This window comes from Camelus bactrianus, chromosome 11 (genome assembly GCF_048773025.1).
Source record: "Camelus bactrianus isolate YW-2024 breed Bactrian camel chromosome 11, ASM4877302v1, whole genome shotgun sequence".
In the NCBI taxonomy this organism is placed as follows: Eukaryota; Metazoa; Chordata; class Mammalia; order Artiodactyla; family Camelidae; genus Camelus; species Camelus bactrianus.
This window is the reverse complement of record NC_133549.1, coordinates 40,721,070-40,738,226: the sequence shown is the minus strand read 5'-3', so window position 1 is coordinate 40,738,226 and position 17,157 is coordinate 40,721,070. Positions and strand designations below refer to the sequence as shown.

Sequence of the window (17,157 nt, the reverse complement as noted above, 5' to 3'; positions counted from 1 at the left end):
CCCCCATCACCCCACCCACCCTACCCCCAGTCTGGGCACTGCAGGCCAGGGAAGCCTGGTGCCCTGCTTCACTCCCTCACTCCCTCCCTCCCTCCAAGCTCCCTTGTCCCAGCCTACACACACCTCCCTTGGCTGTTCTCCCTGAGCTCCCAGCCCAAGCTGTGGCCCAAAGAAAAGTCCTATGCTAAAGTGCCCTGAGGGAAGATACCCCTGGCTTCACCTCCTCAACCACATCTAACAATGCCCATGGCCCCCACACCATTTACAGCCACTGTTAATACACTGGGTTCCTGATGATGCTCCCTGGAGAGCCTATAGGTGCTCATTCCTGCATCTCACACCCCATTTGGAATGTGCAACTGCAAAATGTAACAATGGCTTTTGGAGGAGAGAAAGGATGGAAGCGTGACAAATAGCTCCTTTCCTACATCTCTGCCCCCAGGGGACAGATGGCCTGAAGGTATAAGCTGGGCCCAACTTAGTTGCTAAGAGAATGGGAGGTTTTTCCTCCTTTCTTCTCTTCCTTCTTTCCACCCCTCCTCCCCTCTTTTCTTTTCTTTGATCAATAACTATTTACTGAGCACCTTCTGTATACAAGGCATTGTGCCTAATAGAAACTGCGAGGAGATGTGAGGTGAGACTTTGGAGGTACTGTCCCTTCCTCAAGGAGTTTTCAATCCACGGAGGGAGAGAAGTCTGTCATGTATCCAACTAACAACATAAGGGGTGACCTAGTGGGTACCAGAAGAGAGATGAAAGAGCATCTTATAAGGGGGACAGATAAGAGAACATTTCTGGCTGTGCATATTGAGTGATTCTTCAGTGAGTGACAGGGCTGTGACAGGCAGTGACAGGAGAAGGGGGATGGCTCAGGTGAAGGACCAAAAACAACAGAGGTGCAGGGCTGGGGCACCTGGTTTGGCTGGAGGTGTGAGTGTGTGAAGGGAACAAGATGCCGGGATCTGACTCCTGGTGTGCACTGCTCAGACAGCACAAGAGCCAGGAGGCTTTGCAGCAGGGAGTGGTTGTCCTCGCCCAGCCCACTGGTGGTGAGGGTGAGAGAATTAAAGAAGCAGGCAGGTCCTGCGTGTAACCACGAAGTGGTAGAGACCAGAAGCCCACGGAAGCTTTGCCTGCCCCAGCACCCCTAGGTGAGTGCAGAGGGCTCTTCTCAAGCACAGGCCCCTCACATGCATGTGCGTGCGTGCACAGTCCCAGCACCCGCCCGTGCACACGTGTTCAGACACAATGGCTCAAAGGCCAGGCAGCCGGGCAGCCCACTTTGTACTGCTAACAAGGGGACTGTAATTACAGGAAGGGGCAGCCGGGCAGATAAAAGGATACAAAATTTCAACATCTGTTGCCATAAAGGGATAAGGAGAAGTGAAACGCAAAGTATCAGTTTGGTGTCAGCAGGCAGAGAGCCAATTTCAAAGAGTTCAGGGGGACAGAGGGGACAAGAAAGAAAAAGGAAAGAGGGAGGGGGAGAAAGAAAGAGAGAAATTACAGGGTTCCTTGAAGAGGTAAAGAAAAAAAGAAAATGAAAAAAGCTGTCAGTAATACTTTCAAAGGAGAAGGCAGATACTTTAAAGAGGGGCAATTCCCATAATCACACTGACTGAGGGCCAGGCCCCCTGTCCTGGGTGGAGGTGGAGGGTGAAGAGACAAAGCCACACCTGGGTGGGATGGGCAATAATGGTGCCCTCAGAGTGGCCCAGCCTGTGCTCAGGACACCAGTTCCTTCTGCAGACGGTTAGAAAGGGCTGCAGCCAGACACCCCTGCCATTCCAAATGCCATCGGATGCCGTGATCTATCTCCTGTGCTCAGTCCAGGGTCCCAAGATAAGATCCCAGCCTGAGAGGAGGCTATTCCAGGCCACAGGGTAGCCGATAAGGTGGCCCTATGAGTGCTCTAAGGGTCACCAATTCCAGCCATAGGGGTGAGGATCAGGGAGGACTTCGTGGTGGAGGTGCTCTTTATGCTGAAGAGTGAGCAGGGTTTCATTAGGCAGAGAGTGGGTATTCCAGACATAGGGGTCAGCTAGAGCAAAGGCTCAGAGGGGAAAAATATAGGATGTCAGAATGTGTGAGAAGAATGTGTCCTCTGCCCCTGCCTTTGTTAAGAAATAGGAGACTTATGGGGCTTAAGGATGGAAATGGAGGAGTAATGGGGAACCAGGAATGACACTGGCCTGAAGGGGAAGGGGAGATGAGGTGGGGCATGCAGGAGCCATGCACACCCTGCCACAGTGCCCCAGGAGTAGCCAAGTCACCAAAACCCATCTCTACCCCCTTCCCTACCCAACAGTCCCAAGACTGGCATAGGGCTATGGCCAGACCCACTGCGCCATCTCCAGAGCTGAGATCACAGGGCTTCTCTATCCTGGTTCCCACCTCCCCTCTGCTACTGGGGTGCCCATTGTGCCCTGATCTTAGGGCACCAATGCTAGATCCAGCTCAAATGCGCCTTGGCAGAAAAGGTAAAACCTACAGCAAGGGCAAGCCCAGGGAAAGGTGTGTGTGTGTGTTGTCAGGCCAGTCAGAAAATTCACCCGGGGGGAGGGATAAATTAGGAATTGGGCATTAACAGATACACACTAGAGTATACAAAACAGATAAACAGCAAGGACCTACTATACAGTACAAGGAACTATATTCAGTATCTTTTTATAACTTACAATGGAAAAGAATCTGAAAAAATATATGTATAAAAATATATATAACCGAATCACTTTGCTATACACCTGAAACTAACAACATTGTCAATCAACTATACTTCAATTAAAAAAGAAGAAACAGCAACAACAACAACCCACCGACTCCCTGGGGCCTTCCAGCAGTCCCACACAGACACCTCAACACCTTCCCTGGGGCTGAGCCAGGGCTCTGCTCAAATGCAGACAGAGAACACAAGCCTTAATTCCTCTAGACCCAAGACTCAGTAAGAGGATGGCTTTGGCACAGTTTCTCAAGGCCTAATGGGACCACAGGGCCTATCTAGGGATACTTCAGTGGTTGGCTGTTGGCACAGTCTGTCAGGATAGAGCCCTTGGGGGCTGGGGACTAGGCCAGAAGACCATCTACCCTCGGAAACAGGAACACCCTGGCATGTCCAAGTTAGGTGAAGAACTCCATCTTTCTCTCCATCTAGTTAGAAATTCCCTCTCTTTGGGCTCAGCTCTAGAAGAGAGAAAGGCAGAAAAGGAGGAAGGGAGAGGGGGACAGCCAAGCTCCTTGCCATCTAGACAGTGGCTTTGTGCCCATGGCTGCTCTCTGACCCAGCCAGAACCTCCCCCTCCCTAGCCCAGAGGGAGAATAGTTTTCAGGCATCTTGGTGAACAAAGGGCTGAGGGAGCCATGGTGACCTTGAAAGAGGTCCCCAGGCATTATGAAAAGCAGCCTAGGCTTCCTGAGGATGTGTACCTGAGAGACACAGATGGATGAGGGTGCACTGGTGCCCAAAAGGGCGCCTATACCTCTGAGGTATGTCCCAGCCCCCACCATCATCCTGAGGGCAGCCTCTGGGGGGCAATGCTTTGAGCAAAACTGTCCCTTGAGTACTCCTCCCCTCCAAGTCATAGCACACACATAAAAGAGAAAATCCCAGCACTCAAGTTTCAGCGGTGACAGGTTAAAAGCAAAGAATCCACACAGCACTGCATACTGCCCCACCACTGAGTCCTGCCGGCGTTGTTGCTCCACCCTCCAGATTGGCCTGTCAGTCAGGCTTTGGCATTATTGAAAGATCAAACTCTGTCCTGCCTGTTCATTACCTTAATCCTGTTTTCTACATGGCTTTATTATCTGCTTGGGCTTCTCTGGGAAAGACAGCTACAGATAGTCGTCCTGTCCATCAGTTTCCTCCCATTAAAAGGGGATGTCTCCACCAGGGCATCTTTCCCTTGGTCCCTGAACCACTGGTCCTCCAAGCTTCCCTGGGATAGAAGAGTTTTTTAAGTAAGGCCTGGGTCCTCTCAGTGGTGAGGAGGGGAGTCCAGGGGCTAGAGAGAAGGCAAAGGCAAGTGGCTCCCAGGATGGCCAAAAGGTGCAATGGCTGTTTCTTGTATGGCTCCAGTGAGAACTGAGGCCATAGCTGCCTTGTGCCCATTTTCATTTAGGTCCTTCCTGGGTTCTGTAAAGACCCAGTGTTTGGGGTTAGTGAGGTCTTAGGGATTCCACAAAAGAATGCTGTTGAAGGAGCTGGTGCCTTAGAACTCCATCCTGACCATAAATCTGCACCCAGAGCACCCCCAACAAGGCAACCACAGGCAGGAGAGGCCACTCAAAGATTACTCAACCTTCGAGATAAAGCTGGGCCACAGTGGGGTCGTGCACACCCTCCCCACCCCCATTGTCTGCCATCCTGGGCCCAGGTCAGTGATGATGCCAAGCACAACCCATTACATTACATTAACAGAAGGAGAAGATCTAGAAGAAGGGAGGTGATAGCACTGGCCACTTATCAGCCCACACCTGGTGTCCTCAGGACTCAACTGTGAACACCCTGTTTCAAGAGGGATCAAATCATATACAGGTGGCCAACAGGTACATGAAAACATGCTCAACATCACTAATCATCAGGGAAATGCACATCAAACCCACAATGAATTATCACGTCATACCTGTCAGAATGGTTATTATAAAAAAGATGACAAATAAGTGTGGTAAGACTGGAGAAAAACCCTCCTGCACTGGGGATGTAATGTACAACACGATAATTAATACTGCTATATGTTATTAAGTTATTAAGAGTAAATCATAAGAGCTCTCATTACAAGGAAATTTTTTTTCTATTTAATTTTATATCTATATGAAATAGTGGATGTTCACTAAATTTATTGTGATAATCATTTCATGATGTAAGTCATCATCATGCTGTACACCTTAAACTTACATAGTACTGTATGTCAACTGTGCCTCAATAAAAGTGGAAGGAAAAAAAGATTAAAAAAAAAAAAAAAAGAGGGATCAAACCAGATAAATTAGAGAAACTTTCAGATGAGAATGGTCCTGGAACTAGTGTGAGACCAACACTGTAGGCCACCCATCCAGCTATTCCTCACCTTCTTCCTTGCTGACCAAACCCTGATTCTATGCCTGCCCCTTCCCTCCCCCACTGCCAGTGTGCATGCCGGAAAAGCTGGGCCCCTCCCCAGGCCCAGAAGATGTGTCTCGGCTGTTCATTCCATCTCTCTTATTGGGGCTTGGTTTAGGGTATGTACTGGAGCACAATTCTGGCTCACTAAATATGAGAAGTCTGTTTGGGAGCTCCTGGGAACAGCTTCCTCATCTTAAAAAGGGACCCCAGGTAGGGACATGTCCTCTTCATTCCTTCTCCCCTTTGGATGCTACATTATGAGTTGGTAGAACTATTATAAACAAGCCTGAGGGCAAGAACAAAAATGACCTTGACTGGGTGGCAAAGCAGAAAGCTGAGGAGAAGATGGGCACTCATGGTCTCATTGAGCTACTAATGAATCCATCAATCCTGGAACCAATCAACCATCCAACTTCTAAAGTCCTTGTCATTTAAGATACTAATAGTCCCTTTATAGTCTCAGCAACCTGAATTAGGTCTTCATTATTTATAGCCAAAGCCACCTTAACTGATCAGCTACATTTATGAGCAATAACTGAAAGGCCTCCAACTTTTTGGCCTGGAAAATACCTGGAGGAGCAGGATCAAAGTTTTCAGATATTTAAAGGCCTGTCCTTCAGAGGACAGGTTCAACTTGCTTCTTATACAGGATCACAGCTCCAAGAAGATCAACCTTTGATGAAGGGCAAAGGCAGGCATCCCAACTCTCAGAGCTTCCCAAAGATGTAATGTGGTGTTTGGGAAAGTTGTTAGGTTTCCTATCTCTCTGGTTGGATGGCCATCAAGAGAATATTATAGAGAAAACCATATTTAACTGAAACATCTTGTGTTATTTTTTTTAAAAAAGTCTTTTGGAAAGATTGACAATATGATGAATTTTTCAGGAAAAAAAAAAGTTCTGGCTAATACTTTCCTAGGGAGACGGAAGGAAAAGACAAGCTACAGCAACAGAGGCAGGAGACAGGCAGGAAGAGCACCTTCCCTGCTCCCGTAGATGATAGCACTGACAGCCAGGAGGGGCCTGGGGTGAAGGGTTCTTAGACTCGACGCCAAAAGCACAACTGATGAAAGAAAAAGTTGGTAATTTGGACTTAATCAAAATTTTAAAGTTTTTGCTCTGCAGAAGACCCTGTTAGGAGGATTTAAAAAACAAGCTACAGACTTAGATAAGATATCTGCAAGCCATATATCTGACAAAGGATTAATACCTAGAAGATATTAAAACCCTCAAAACTCAACAGTGAAAAGGCAAACAATCCAATTAGAAATGGGCAAACAACTTGAGCAGACATTTCACCAAAGAGAATATACAGAAGGCAAATAAGCATATGAAAAGATGTTCAATATCATTAGCTGTTAGGGAATTTCAAATTAAAACCATAACACATCCATTAAAATAGCTAAAATAAAAAATAGTGATAATACTAGATGTTGTTGAGGATGTGAAGAAACTAGATCTCTCATACATTAGGGTCAGAACATAAAGTGATAAAGATACTCAAAATACTTTGGCAGGTAAAAAATTAAACATACACTTACCAAATGACCCAGCAATTGGATTCCTGGGCATTGATCCCAGAGAACTGAAAATGTATGTCCACACAAAAGCCTATACACAAACGTTCATAACAGTTTTATCTGCAATAATCAACAAGTCAAAAGCAACCCATGTGTCCTTCAATGGGTGAATGCTGGTCAATGGGGAAAGAAACTTTGGTATATCTGTACCAGGGAATACTTCCAAGCAATAAGTAAAGTACTATTGACAGATGCAACAACTTCTGTGGGTTTCAAGAGAATTTCACTGAGTTAAAAAAAAAATCTCCAAAGGTTACATACTACATACATTATTTAACTTAGATAATACTTTCAAAATGACAAAACTATAGACATGGAGAGCACATAAATGGTTGTTAGGGGTTAGGGATACGAGGGAGAGGAGATAGGGAGGAGGATGGGTGCAACTATGAAGGGGTACATGACCGATCTTTGTGCTGATGGAATAAACAGTTCTATATCTTGATTGTGGTAGTGGTTACATGAATCTATGCATGGGATAAAATTGTAAAGAAGCACACACACACATAACTGCATCTGGAATAAAGGTCTGGATTGTACCAATGTCAATTTCCTAATTTTTATATTATATTGGATAAGATATTACACAGGTACCTCACCTTCCTGTTTTTGTAACTTCCTATGAATCTATAATTATTTCAAGTAAAAAGTTAGAAAAAAAAAAGAATGGCAGGTAATCAGATGAGAATGTGTCAAGCCTGCCAAGGCAGAGAATTGTGAATGAAACCTGAATGTACTTTAACTGTTCTGTACTGTTATTTTTATGGATCTGTAGGCTACTTCCAAAATTTATTTTAGAAAAGTCATCTCGGAGGATAGATAGGATTTTATGTAGCCACATAGTCAGGCACTCCTAAGAGAAAAAGTTGGAGAAAAGTAAATCCAAATTGTTGTTGTTATCATAAATTCTACATGAAATTATTTACCTATTATAAATTATTTCAACCGTCTCCTCAAGCTAACACAAACGATTCCATGTGAGAAGGCGCCACAGCAGAGGCTGTCAGTGGGTTGTGGGGCAGGGGCCTTCCCAGCCTCCTCCTGTTCCACGCGGCCAACTGAAGCAGGGGCTGCCTCGGCTGCTTTCCCCTACCTCCCAGCCACTCCAGCCCCACCCCCACTGGAAGCCATGGTGAACACAGGAAGCTCTTACCTGTTGAGGTCCCAGATTCTTAGGGGTGAGAAGTGCCCACAACAAGCCGTCCCTGTCACAAAAGAGCTGCCAAACAAAAGGAAAGCAGAGTCAGATCTGGCCTGTCAGAACTTGTAGCAGAAATGGCTACACAATGCTCATTCTCCAGGGGATCGTGGGGTTAAGCCAGGATGAGAGAAGCAGCCAAGAGAGCCATCAGAGTTGTGGGAAGACCACATGGAAAATGGTGAGGGCTATGACCTCCCAGAGCTGCTTGGCCAGAGGACCCATGGATTCAACTACAGCTGAGTTTGCTGCTCAGACCTGGCTGGGTGGTCTCCACCCCCACTAGACGTGCAACTGAGGCCAAGGGAGAGCGAGCCTGCCGGGCTTTAGGTGTACAGACACCAAGTTCACAACATCACACTACAGAAATGGTCTCCTGGGAATAGGTTGCTGTGTGCTGGAAGGTGAAGCTCTGGTCAGAAGTGAAGGTGGCTGGGGGGCATTACTGACGGTTTTAAGAGCTGGGGAAATATGGTAACTTGGTACAAGCACAGGGCAGGTGTAAATACACCAAAGTGAGAAAAGGAAAACTATGAAAGGTGGGGAACAACATGAAAAGGTGAGGGTGGGAGAGTAGGGCAAGTGAGGGGCCAGGCAGCCAGGACTGCTGCGAGTGGGATGGGAGCCAGAGTTTAGAGGACAGTAACAGACACGCCCCAGAGGCAGGTGAGAAGGGATACTCTGATTGTATCTCCCAGAGTGTCTCTTAAACCCCTAAAAAGTTCAACGTATACAATCTGCAAAGTTTCATTTTAAGTGGAGGCCCAATCCCAGTGAGAAGAATCCGTGCAATGAGCCAGCTGGCCATAGTGCTAGGACTAGAACTTGAACCTATGTGCCAGACCACTCCTTTGTTAGAGGATTTGGAAGGGGTGGGGAGGGGGAGCCAACAGGAACCCTGGGCTTGAAAACCTAAACTCCAGCAAGAGAGTTGAAAGCATCTGTGTCACTCAGGAACCCTGGGGCAGGGAAGGGCCAAGTCCCTACATGTCTGGACATGGGGGGAGGGAGCCTGGACATACTAATGACACGTTAGCAATGTGGGGCAGCAGCCCATTGGCCCTAGCCCTGCCCAGCACCTGTGGCTCTCTGATCCCAAGCATGTCAGCATGGAGATGGATTTCCACAGAGGGGGCTCTGAGAAGCCGGTGGCTGTCACTTTGACTTGCGGGGGGGTGGGGTGTGGTGGGGGGTTGACCTGCCACTTACTGATGGAGAGATGTTAGGGCAGGAATTGGCCAAGCCACTGATTTACAATCAAAATTGCAGGGCAGGGGTCTGTGTTTCAACCCCAGGCTAACAAAAAGGCCACACGAACCACCCTGGGGCTTCCATGCCTCAAGACAAGACTTCCTCTAAGGACATGCTCAGTCATCCCAGCTTTCTCTTAACCCATAAGCGTGCCACAGCCACTAAACTAGAGTGATGTGCCGAAAGAGCCACTTCATCATGCCCCAAGTGGCTCCCAGCCCAGGAAGCAGCCACTGGACACTGAAGCCCCGAACTACAGCCAGGAGGTGTTGTCCTCACTTCCCTCCCCTGCTGACATTTTTCTCTTGAAGATAATCCATTAATAACTGGTAAAGACAATTACCTGGGGTTGGAAACATAATAGCCACTTGGAAATCATTCAAGCAGGCAATTGGGCTCTTTAGACTTTTGAGGACTGGGGGCCAGGTGAGGGGCGCCAGCACAGACACACAGACACCTCTAAAGGAGGCCTGTGGCAAGCCTCTGACTGGCCACAGGATTAAATTAGTGTCAAGGTAAGTCAACAGAGAGAGAGATGGGAGGCATCTGGAACCTGAATCCCTGCCACTCCCTCAAACTCTGAGCTCCCAGCAGGCTGGGGTGGGGATGGGAACACCTACCCTGGGACTCCTGTCCTCCATTCCTGCCTGCCCACCCTGACCCTGTCCATCTGCCTCTAGGAGGAGTGCCTCTCACCTTCATGCCCCACGAAGGCTTTCTTAACTGCCTGGACATGACACCCAGAAACATTTCTTTCCAAAAGCTGCCCTTTTCCTTTGCTTAACCATGTGAAATAGGGAGGAGAAGGAGGAAGAGTAGAGAGTCCCCCTGGCATTTAATGAGGACCTAAGAGTTTAACCAAATCAAACATTCAGTGAAAAACTACATAAGCAACGAACTGATTTGGAGCCAGGTCCTGCTGGGACATTCACCAAGACTCACACCCAAACCATGGGGACTGCCAAGGGACAGGGACAGTAAACTCATGCTTAACAAGAAGAGGCAGGAGCCACTGGCTCCCCAGGGGGCTTGACTAGCCTTCTTCTTAGTCCCTGCCACACCCTGATCTCACCTTCATGGGACAAATGGTATTTTGGGATTATCTTCCCATCTTCCTTTTGAGATCATGGACTGTCTTGTGGCTCTTGTGTACTCAAGTGCCCAGCACAGTGCCTGGCCCAAAAGAGGCACCCAGAACAAATCTGTGGACTTCAACTGAAAGGGCCTTCCAGAGCTGGCAGCCAACAAGGCTGGGGAAGCTTGTCAAATGGGCTGTGAAGGGGGTCCCTCTGCTCCCTAGAGGAGTAACTCCCAAATCACCAGACTCAGACCTGAATGACGCATGACACAGTCATACACTGTTGGTGCAGCTCCACAACCAGACAATAGATGAGAAGTACCAACAATATCTAAAAATTCATGTTAGCACATGCACACATGCACATGCTCTCTCAGCTTGAGGGTCTGAAAGTCATCCTGACTCCATAAACTCTAGTCTTTTTGGACCAGAAAGCTGTTACCAGAAGCCAGCCTTTTATAATTTCTCATCTAGTCCCAGACCTTACCTAGATCCCCAACCTACCTCACTGGTCCCCTGGCCCCAGCTCAGGCAAACCTGGCATCACAGAGATCATTACCAGGCCCAAGAAGCACACATAGGAGCTCTCACATCAGAGCAAGACACCAGGAAAATCAGGGACTCTGGTACTCAAGTTGAGGGATAGAAAATAATAAGATAACGGAAAAGAGGAAAGGATTATAGGAAGGAAAATTAGCTGGATGCTAATTTTCTTAGCTGGACTAAATTAGCTGGGAGGGTGAAAAGAAGGTAGATTCCTGCTGCCTCTGCCTTAATTTAGCCCTCCTTAATTACAGTAATAATTGACAGAGCACTTGCTGTGTGCCAGGTTCTGACAGGTGTTTCAAAAGCACTACCCCATCTAATTCTCATAGCCCTGTGCAGCAGGTACCACTTTCCTTATTTTATAGGTGAGGAAACTGAGGCACAGAGAGGTAGAGTGACTTGCTCTAGCTCACTAGCTGGACTGGAATTTGAACCCAGTCAGTCTTAATTCCAGAACCCAAGTGATTTTACACCCTTTGACCTATAAGTTCTCTCCTGAGCACCTAGTATAATGCTGGACCCATATTGAAAACTCAAACGCTTACTGAATGAACGAATGGACAAATGAACAAATGACTCCACCTGGAAGAAAAAAGGAGCGACTGAGGGGCTCTGAGGAGGGGCAGCAGAAGGGGCGTGCTCAGCAGCTGTGCCCCGTGGCTGGCCTGGAGCTGCCCAGCTGGCCCAGGCCCCAGCCGCCTCTGAGCTGGGGCTGACACACTTTGGCAAGGGAGGCCACCAGAGCTGTCACATCATTCACCAACATGCCCATCAAGTGTATTCAGTTCTCTTCAACCCGCACTGGCATTTTAATTACTGTTGGGTAAACTAATTTGTACAAATGAAGGCCGGGCTGCCTAATAGAATATGCAAGCTCTCTGACCTCTGACAGGCACTGACACGAGATACAAAGGCCGCCGAGGAAGGCTTTTTATCTGAGCCTTATTACTCTCTATTACTCCAATTAGTCAGGCTCCAGTGCTCCTAATTGGAGGAAAAATTGCAATTAAATCAATTTTTGATGGGCTGCAAGTGGGCTCCCGAACCGCCCTGCTTGTGAAACACTGATATTATAGCAGCAAAGGTCACAGGCTTCATCGGCACCTGGGGGTCCCTCGATTTCCCTTGGCCCCCTCCTAAAATGCCTCAAGGAAACCCCTGCCCCTCCATCAGCTCGGCCAGCAAGGGTGGGAAGGAGAGAGTCATTAGAACATGTCAGGTCTCATTGCTGCTGCCGCCATCTGCCAACCTGCGCCATTGACATCATTATAGCAACTAAGTCCCAAAGCATGAATGCAGTGCGAAGGTCACACAAACTCACTGGGTGCAGAGAGGCCAGGAGCAGGAGTGCAGTGACAGCGCTGTGAGGGAAGGACCAGTGGAGTGGGAACAGGAGGTCAACAGAAGTCAGGAAGAGGAGAGACATAGTCCAGGGAAAATGAAGTGTGAGTCAGCCAGTTTCCAAGATCCAGCCAACAGGGCACCCTAGGCCACCCAAGGGGAAGGGAAATAGATGTACTTGGGAAGGAAAAAAAAAAAAAAAGAGAGAGAGAGACAAAGAAATCTTGTTCTCCCCAGCAAACATCCCACCTTGCAGCTGGGGAAACACCCACCTGAATGCTGTACACAGACCAGAAGGCTGACAGTCACATCAGTGATGGGGGCAGGAGCACACTGTGGGGCCTACCATCCATAGCAGTCCCTGCCTATAAAGGCTGGGCAGGGGGTGCCCAGAACTAAAGCTGTAAGACCAGGGGAGGGGAAGAAGGTAAACACAACTTTGTCCATCAAACTAAAGGATAACAAGACCGAGAAGCCTATCTGAAGCTTGAATGAGTAAAGTTTAAGGCAAATAAAAAGAAGTTCCATTTCACACAGCAACTGGCATATACCACTACCTCAAAGAGATGGTGCAGACAGAAAATACAAATTCAAAAGACATTTAGCCAACTTCATGGATGACTGAAACAAAATAAGTTAACAGGGAAAGAAGGATGTGCCTTGCCTTCAAGGGGTCAAGACCAAAAACATGTTGAATAAATGCTGGTCCATCTACTTAATGGAATATTACACAGATATTTAAAATGATGTTCCCAATGAATACAGATAAGATGCTTATGATACTATTATAAGAAAAAAACGTTAGGGTACAATTATTTTAAAACTATTTTAAAACACAACTATTTTAAAAATAACCTGTGAAAGGTAAAGTAAACACAACTTTGTTCATCAAACTAAAGAATAATAAGACAAATTTTTTTTATTACAAAGGAAGCAAGAATATACAATGGTGAAAGGACAGTCTCTTCAAAAATGGTGTTGAGAAAACTGGACTGCTACTTGCAAAAGAATGAAACTAGACTATCTTACACCATACACAAAAATTAACTTAAAATGGATTAAAGACTTGAATGTAAGACCTGAAACAGTAAAACTCCTAGAAGAAAACACAGGCAGTAAGCTCCTTGACACTGGTCTTGGCAGTGATTTTTTTGGATCTGACTTCAAAAGCAAAAGCAACAAGAGCAAAAATAAACAAGTGGGACTACATCAAACTAAGAAGCTTCTGTATAGCAAAGGAAATCATCAACAAAATGAAAAGGCAACCTACTGAATGGGAGAAAGTATTTGCAAGTCATATATTCAATAAAAGTTAATATCCAAAATGTATAAAGAACTCATACTACTCAATTGCCAAAAGACAGACAATTTGATTCAGACATGGGCAGAGGACATGAATAGACATTCTTCCGAAGAAGACATACAGATGGCCAACAGTCACAAGAAAAGATGTTCAACATCATTAATCATCAGGGAAATGCAAATCCAAACCACAGTGAGATATCACCACACCTGTTAAAATGGCTATTATTAAACAGACAAGAGGTAAGTGCTGGAGGGTGTGGAGATAAGGGTACCCTCGTGCACTGTAGGTGGGAATGTAAACTGGCGCAGCTACTATGGAAAACAGTATGGAGTTTCTGCAAAAAAAATGAAAAATAGAACTATCATATGATCCAGCAATTCTACTCCTGGGTATTTATAAAAAAAACAAACAAAAATACTAGTTTGACAAGATATATGCATCCCCATGTTCACTGTAGCATTATTTACAACAGCCAAGAGATGGAAACAATCTAAGAGTGTATTGATGGATGAATGGATAAAGAAGATGTGGTATGTGTATGTATGTATATGTATGTATGTGTGTGTGTATACATCAAACTATGTATGTGTGTGTGTTCATCAAACACACACACACACAATGAAATACTACTCAGCCATAAAAAAGTATGAAATCTTGCCATTTGTAACATGGATGGGCCTTGAGGGCATTATGCTAAGTGACATAAGTCAGACAGAGAAAGACAAATACTAAATGGTTTCACTTATATGTGGAATCTAAAACAAACAATCAAAACAAAATTAGCTCATAGATACAAAGAACAGATTGGTGGTTGCCAAAGGGGAGGCAGGTAGGGGATAGGAGAAATGGGTAAAGGGGATCAAAAGGTACAAACTTCCAGTTATAAAATAAATATATCATAGAGATGTAATGTACAGCATGGTGACTATCGTTAATAATACTGTACTGCATTTTCGAAAGTAAGAGAGTAAGTCTTAAAAGTTCTTACCACAAGAAAAAAATTCTTGTACTTATGTAAGGAGACAGACGACAACTAGACTTACTGTAGTGATCATTTTGCATTGTATACTAATATCAACTCATTAAGTTGTAAACCTGAAATGAATATAATGTTATGTAACCATTATACCTCAATTTAAAACATAGCCTGTGTATAGAAGAGGAAAGAGTGGAAGGAAACATACTAAAAAGCTTTAAGTGATTGTGTTTGGACAATAGAGCAATTAGCAATTCTTTCTTCTTTTAAATTTTATTTTCTGAATCTTCTTTAATGAGCATGCATTACTTTTTAAAGGGAAAAGCGTATTATTTACATCTTGTAAAAGAAAACACAATATAATCACACACTCCTGTCCATTGACTCATGGCCAGAAGCAGGTGGATCTGATTATAAGCTGCCTGCTGGAGCAGGTGTCAGCAATGGTGGCCCTGGCACATCTTGCACTGAAGCTTTGGGATTGACCAGTGGCCCAAAGTTAGGACAGGAAGCCCCAGATCAGAAGGGAGGGGCTCCACGAGACTCTTTCTCCCAACTAGGCACTGGCCAGTAGGGAGCAAGACGGACTCCTGACTCCCACAGCTGGCAGAGACCTGGAACACCTCACCCAGTGTTTGTCTGTCTGTCTGTCTGTCTCTCTCTCTTCCTCCCAGCCCCCTGCCCCCTGCCGCCAAACACACAGCCCCACTCAGCCTATGTGCATCAGGATAGGGTGGTGCAAGTAGGCCACCTAGAGTGTCTGGAGGCTGGGGCTCCCAATGCTCACCTCCCACTGCAACTCTATCAAACAAGAGCAACAAAGCAGGCTTTCTGCTGCCCCAGAGAGAAGGGCAGTCCAGCAGCTGGGAAATGCCTCTACAGAAACACAAATGGTTATTTTCCATTTTAACCAGTGGTAAGAGGGCAGCCTGGCGAAGGATGTAAGACCCTGGCCCAGGCTAAACAAGAGGAGGCTCAAGATAGAGGCTGCTCTTCCCAAATGTACCAATTCTACTCAAAAAGTAGAAGCTTAGAAACCTGAGCAATGGAAGGGCAGAATTAATAGAGAAAAAATTAACTACATCAAAAACAAAAACTCAGAGTACAATGGAGTAACATGTTCATTCAATCTATTGAGTTTAATTAGATATGTTTAAGAGTTTCTACACTCTATTTTCCATCTACATGGCCTCTAAACTCAAGCTTCATCCACTCTCAAGAAGAAGAAATGGCTATATGTTGCAGTGCTAAAGATAAAACAGACCAGGTCAGACTTCCTGAGAAATGATGCAATACTCACAAAACTATGGACCCAACAAATGGCATGGAAAAAGAAGAAATACATATGGTCATTATTTGCAGACAATATAATTGTCTACCTAGAAAATCCAAAAGACTCAAGTAAAATTATTACAACAAATTCCAGGGTTGGATGAGGTGGATGGGAGCATGGGCTCAGGGCTCCTGGCTCTGCCACCCAGTAACCATATGATCTTGGATGAGCTATTTAACTGGGCTCTAATGCCCAGTTTCTTTGTCTGTAAAACAGAAATAATAATAGGATATAGGCATAAGTTTGTTGTAAAAATTACATGAGATAAGATGCTTAGAGTAGTGTATGGCACATAGCAAATAACCACAGATGTGAGCTCTTATACACCAACAATCCACCCCACCAAAATGAAATCAGAAATCCATTTACAAAAAAGAATTAAGAAACTGTAAAATAGCCAAGAATAAACATAACAAAAAACAGAAACAAAAAAACAAAAAACCAAGACAGCCTCATATAAAAAATTATACTGTATCCTTTACTAAAGGACATAGAATTGCTTAATAAGTGCAGAGATCTGGCATGTTCCTGGATGGGAAGTCTCAAGATTACAACTGTCAGTTGTCCCCTAATTAATCTAAAAATTCAATACAGTCTCATCCAAACAAGATTTTTTACTTAATCAGCTGATTTAAAAATTCATGTGGAAGAGGAAATGCGCAAGAATAACCAAGAAGCATTTTTAAAAGAGCAATAAGAAACAAGTCACTCCACCAGATATCAATGTTCATGCCAAAAAAGACAAACAGATCAATGGATCAGAATAAAGAATCCAAAGTCATACCTATACATCTGCAGGGAATCAGTAGATCCTAAATGTGGCCTTTAAAGACAGTGGATAAAGAATGAACTAATCAATAAACAGTACAAAAACCATAGGGTGCACGTTTGGAAAAAATAAAATTAGAGCCCTAACTCACAGCAGACATCAATTCCAGATGGATTAAAGACATAAACATTTTAAAAACTATACAAAAAACCATAAATGTATCAGAAGAAAACACAAGAAAATAGTTTTACAATCCTGAAGTAGGAAAGACATTTCATAAGACAAAACAAAATTCTGAAGCCATAGGGGCAAAGATGACAGAACTACTCTCCAAATAACAAAAACTTTTACACAACAGCAGACACTGTAAACAATAGACTGAAAGGAATTACCAGATATACGCAGTAGTCAAAAGAGTAATACCCAGAACATACAGAGATCCTACAAATCACAGGGGGAAAAAGTAGAAAAATGAGCAAAAATTTTTCAATAAGTAATCTATAGGAAAAAAATACATTTGGCCAAAAAGCACATGAAGTAACATTAAACCTCCTAGTAATCAAAGAACTGAAAATCAGAAAAACAATGAAAATGATTGCAAACACTTATATAGCATTTACTAAGTGTTGGCTACTGTTCTAAGCACTTTATAAAATTAGTTCACTTAACCCTCAAAACATTCC

At 44.9% G+C, this 17,157-nt stretch overlaps 1 protein-coding gene across 6 annotated transcripts in view; it reads right to left on the bottom strand.

The window, feature by feature from the left end:
* Window positions 1-17,157, bottom strand: part of FBXW4 (F-box and WD repeat domain containing 4) — an 85,425-nt gene that overhangs the window by 12,934 nt on the left and 55,334 nt on the right. For 5 of the 6 annotated variants that reach the window (XR_012510152.1, XR_012510153.1, XM_045507486.2 and 2 more), the window contains exon 6: window positions 7,830-7,895. The exons of the other annotated variant lie outside the window; for it this stretch is intronic. Coding sequence is in view for 3 of the 5 variants with exons in the window: in XM_045507486.2 (XP_045363442.2) it covers window positions 7,830-7,895 (66 nt within the window). In the remaining 2 variants the exon portion in view is untranslated. The remainder of the gene's footprint in view (window positions 1-7,829; window positions 7,896-17,157) is intronic. 6 annotated transcript variants of the gene reach the window in all.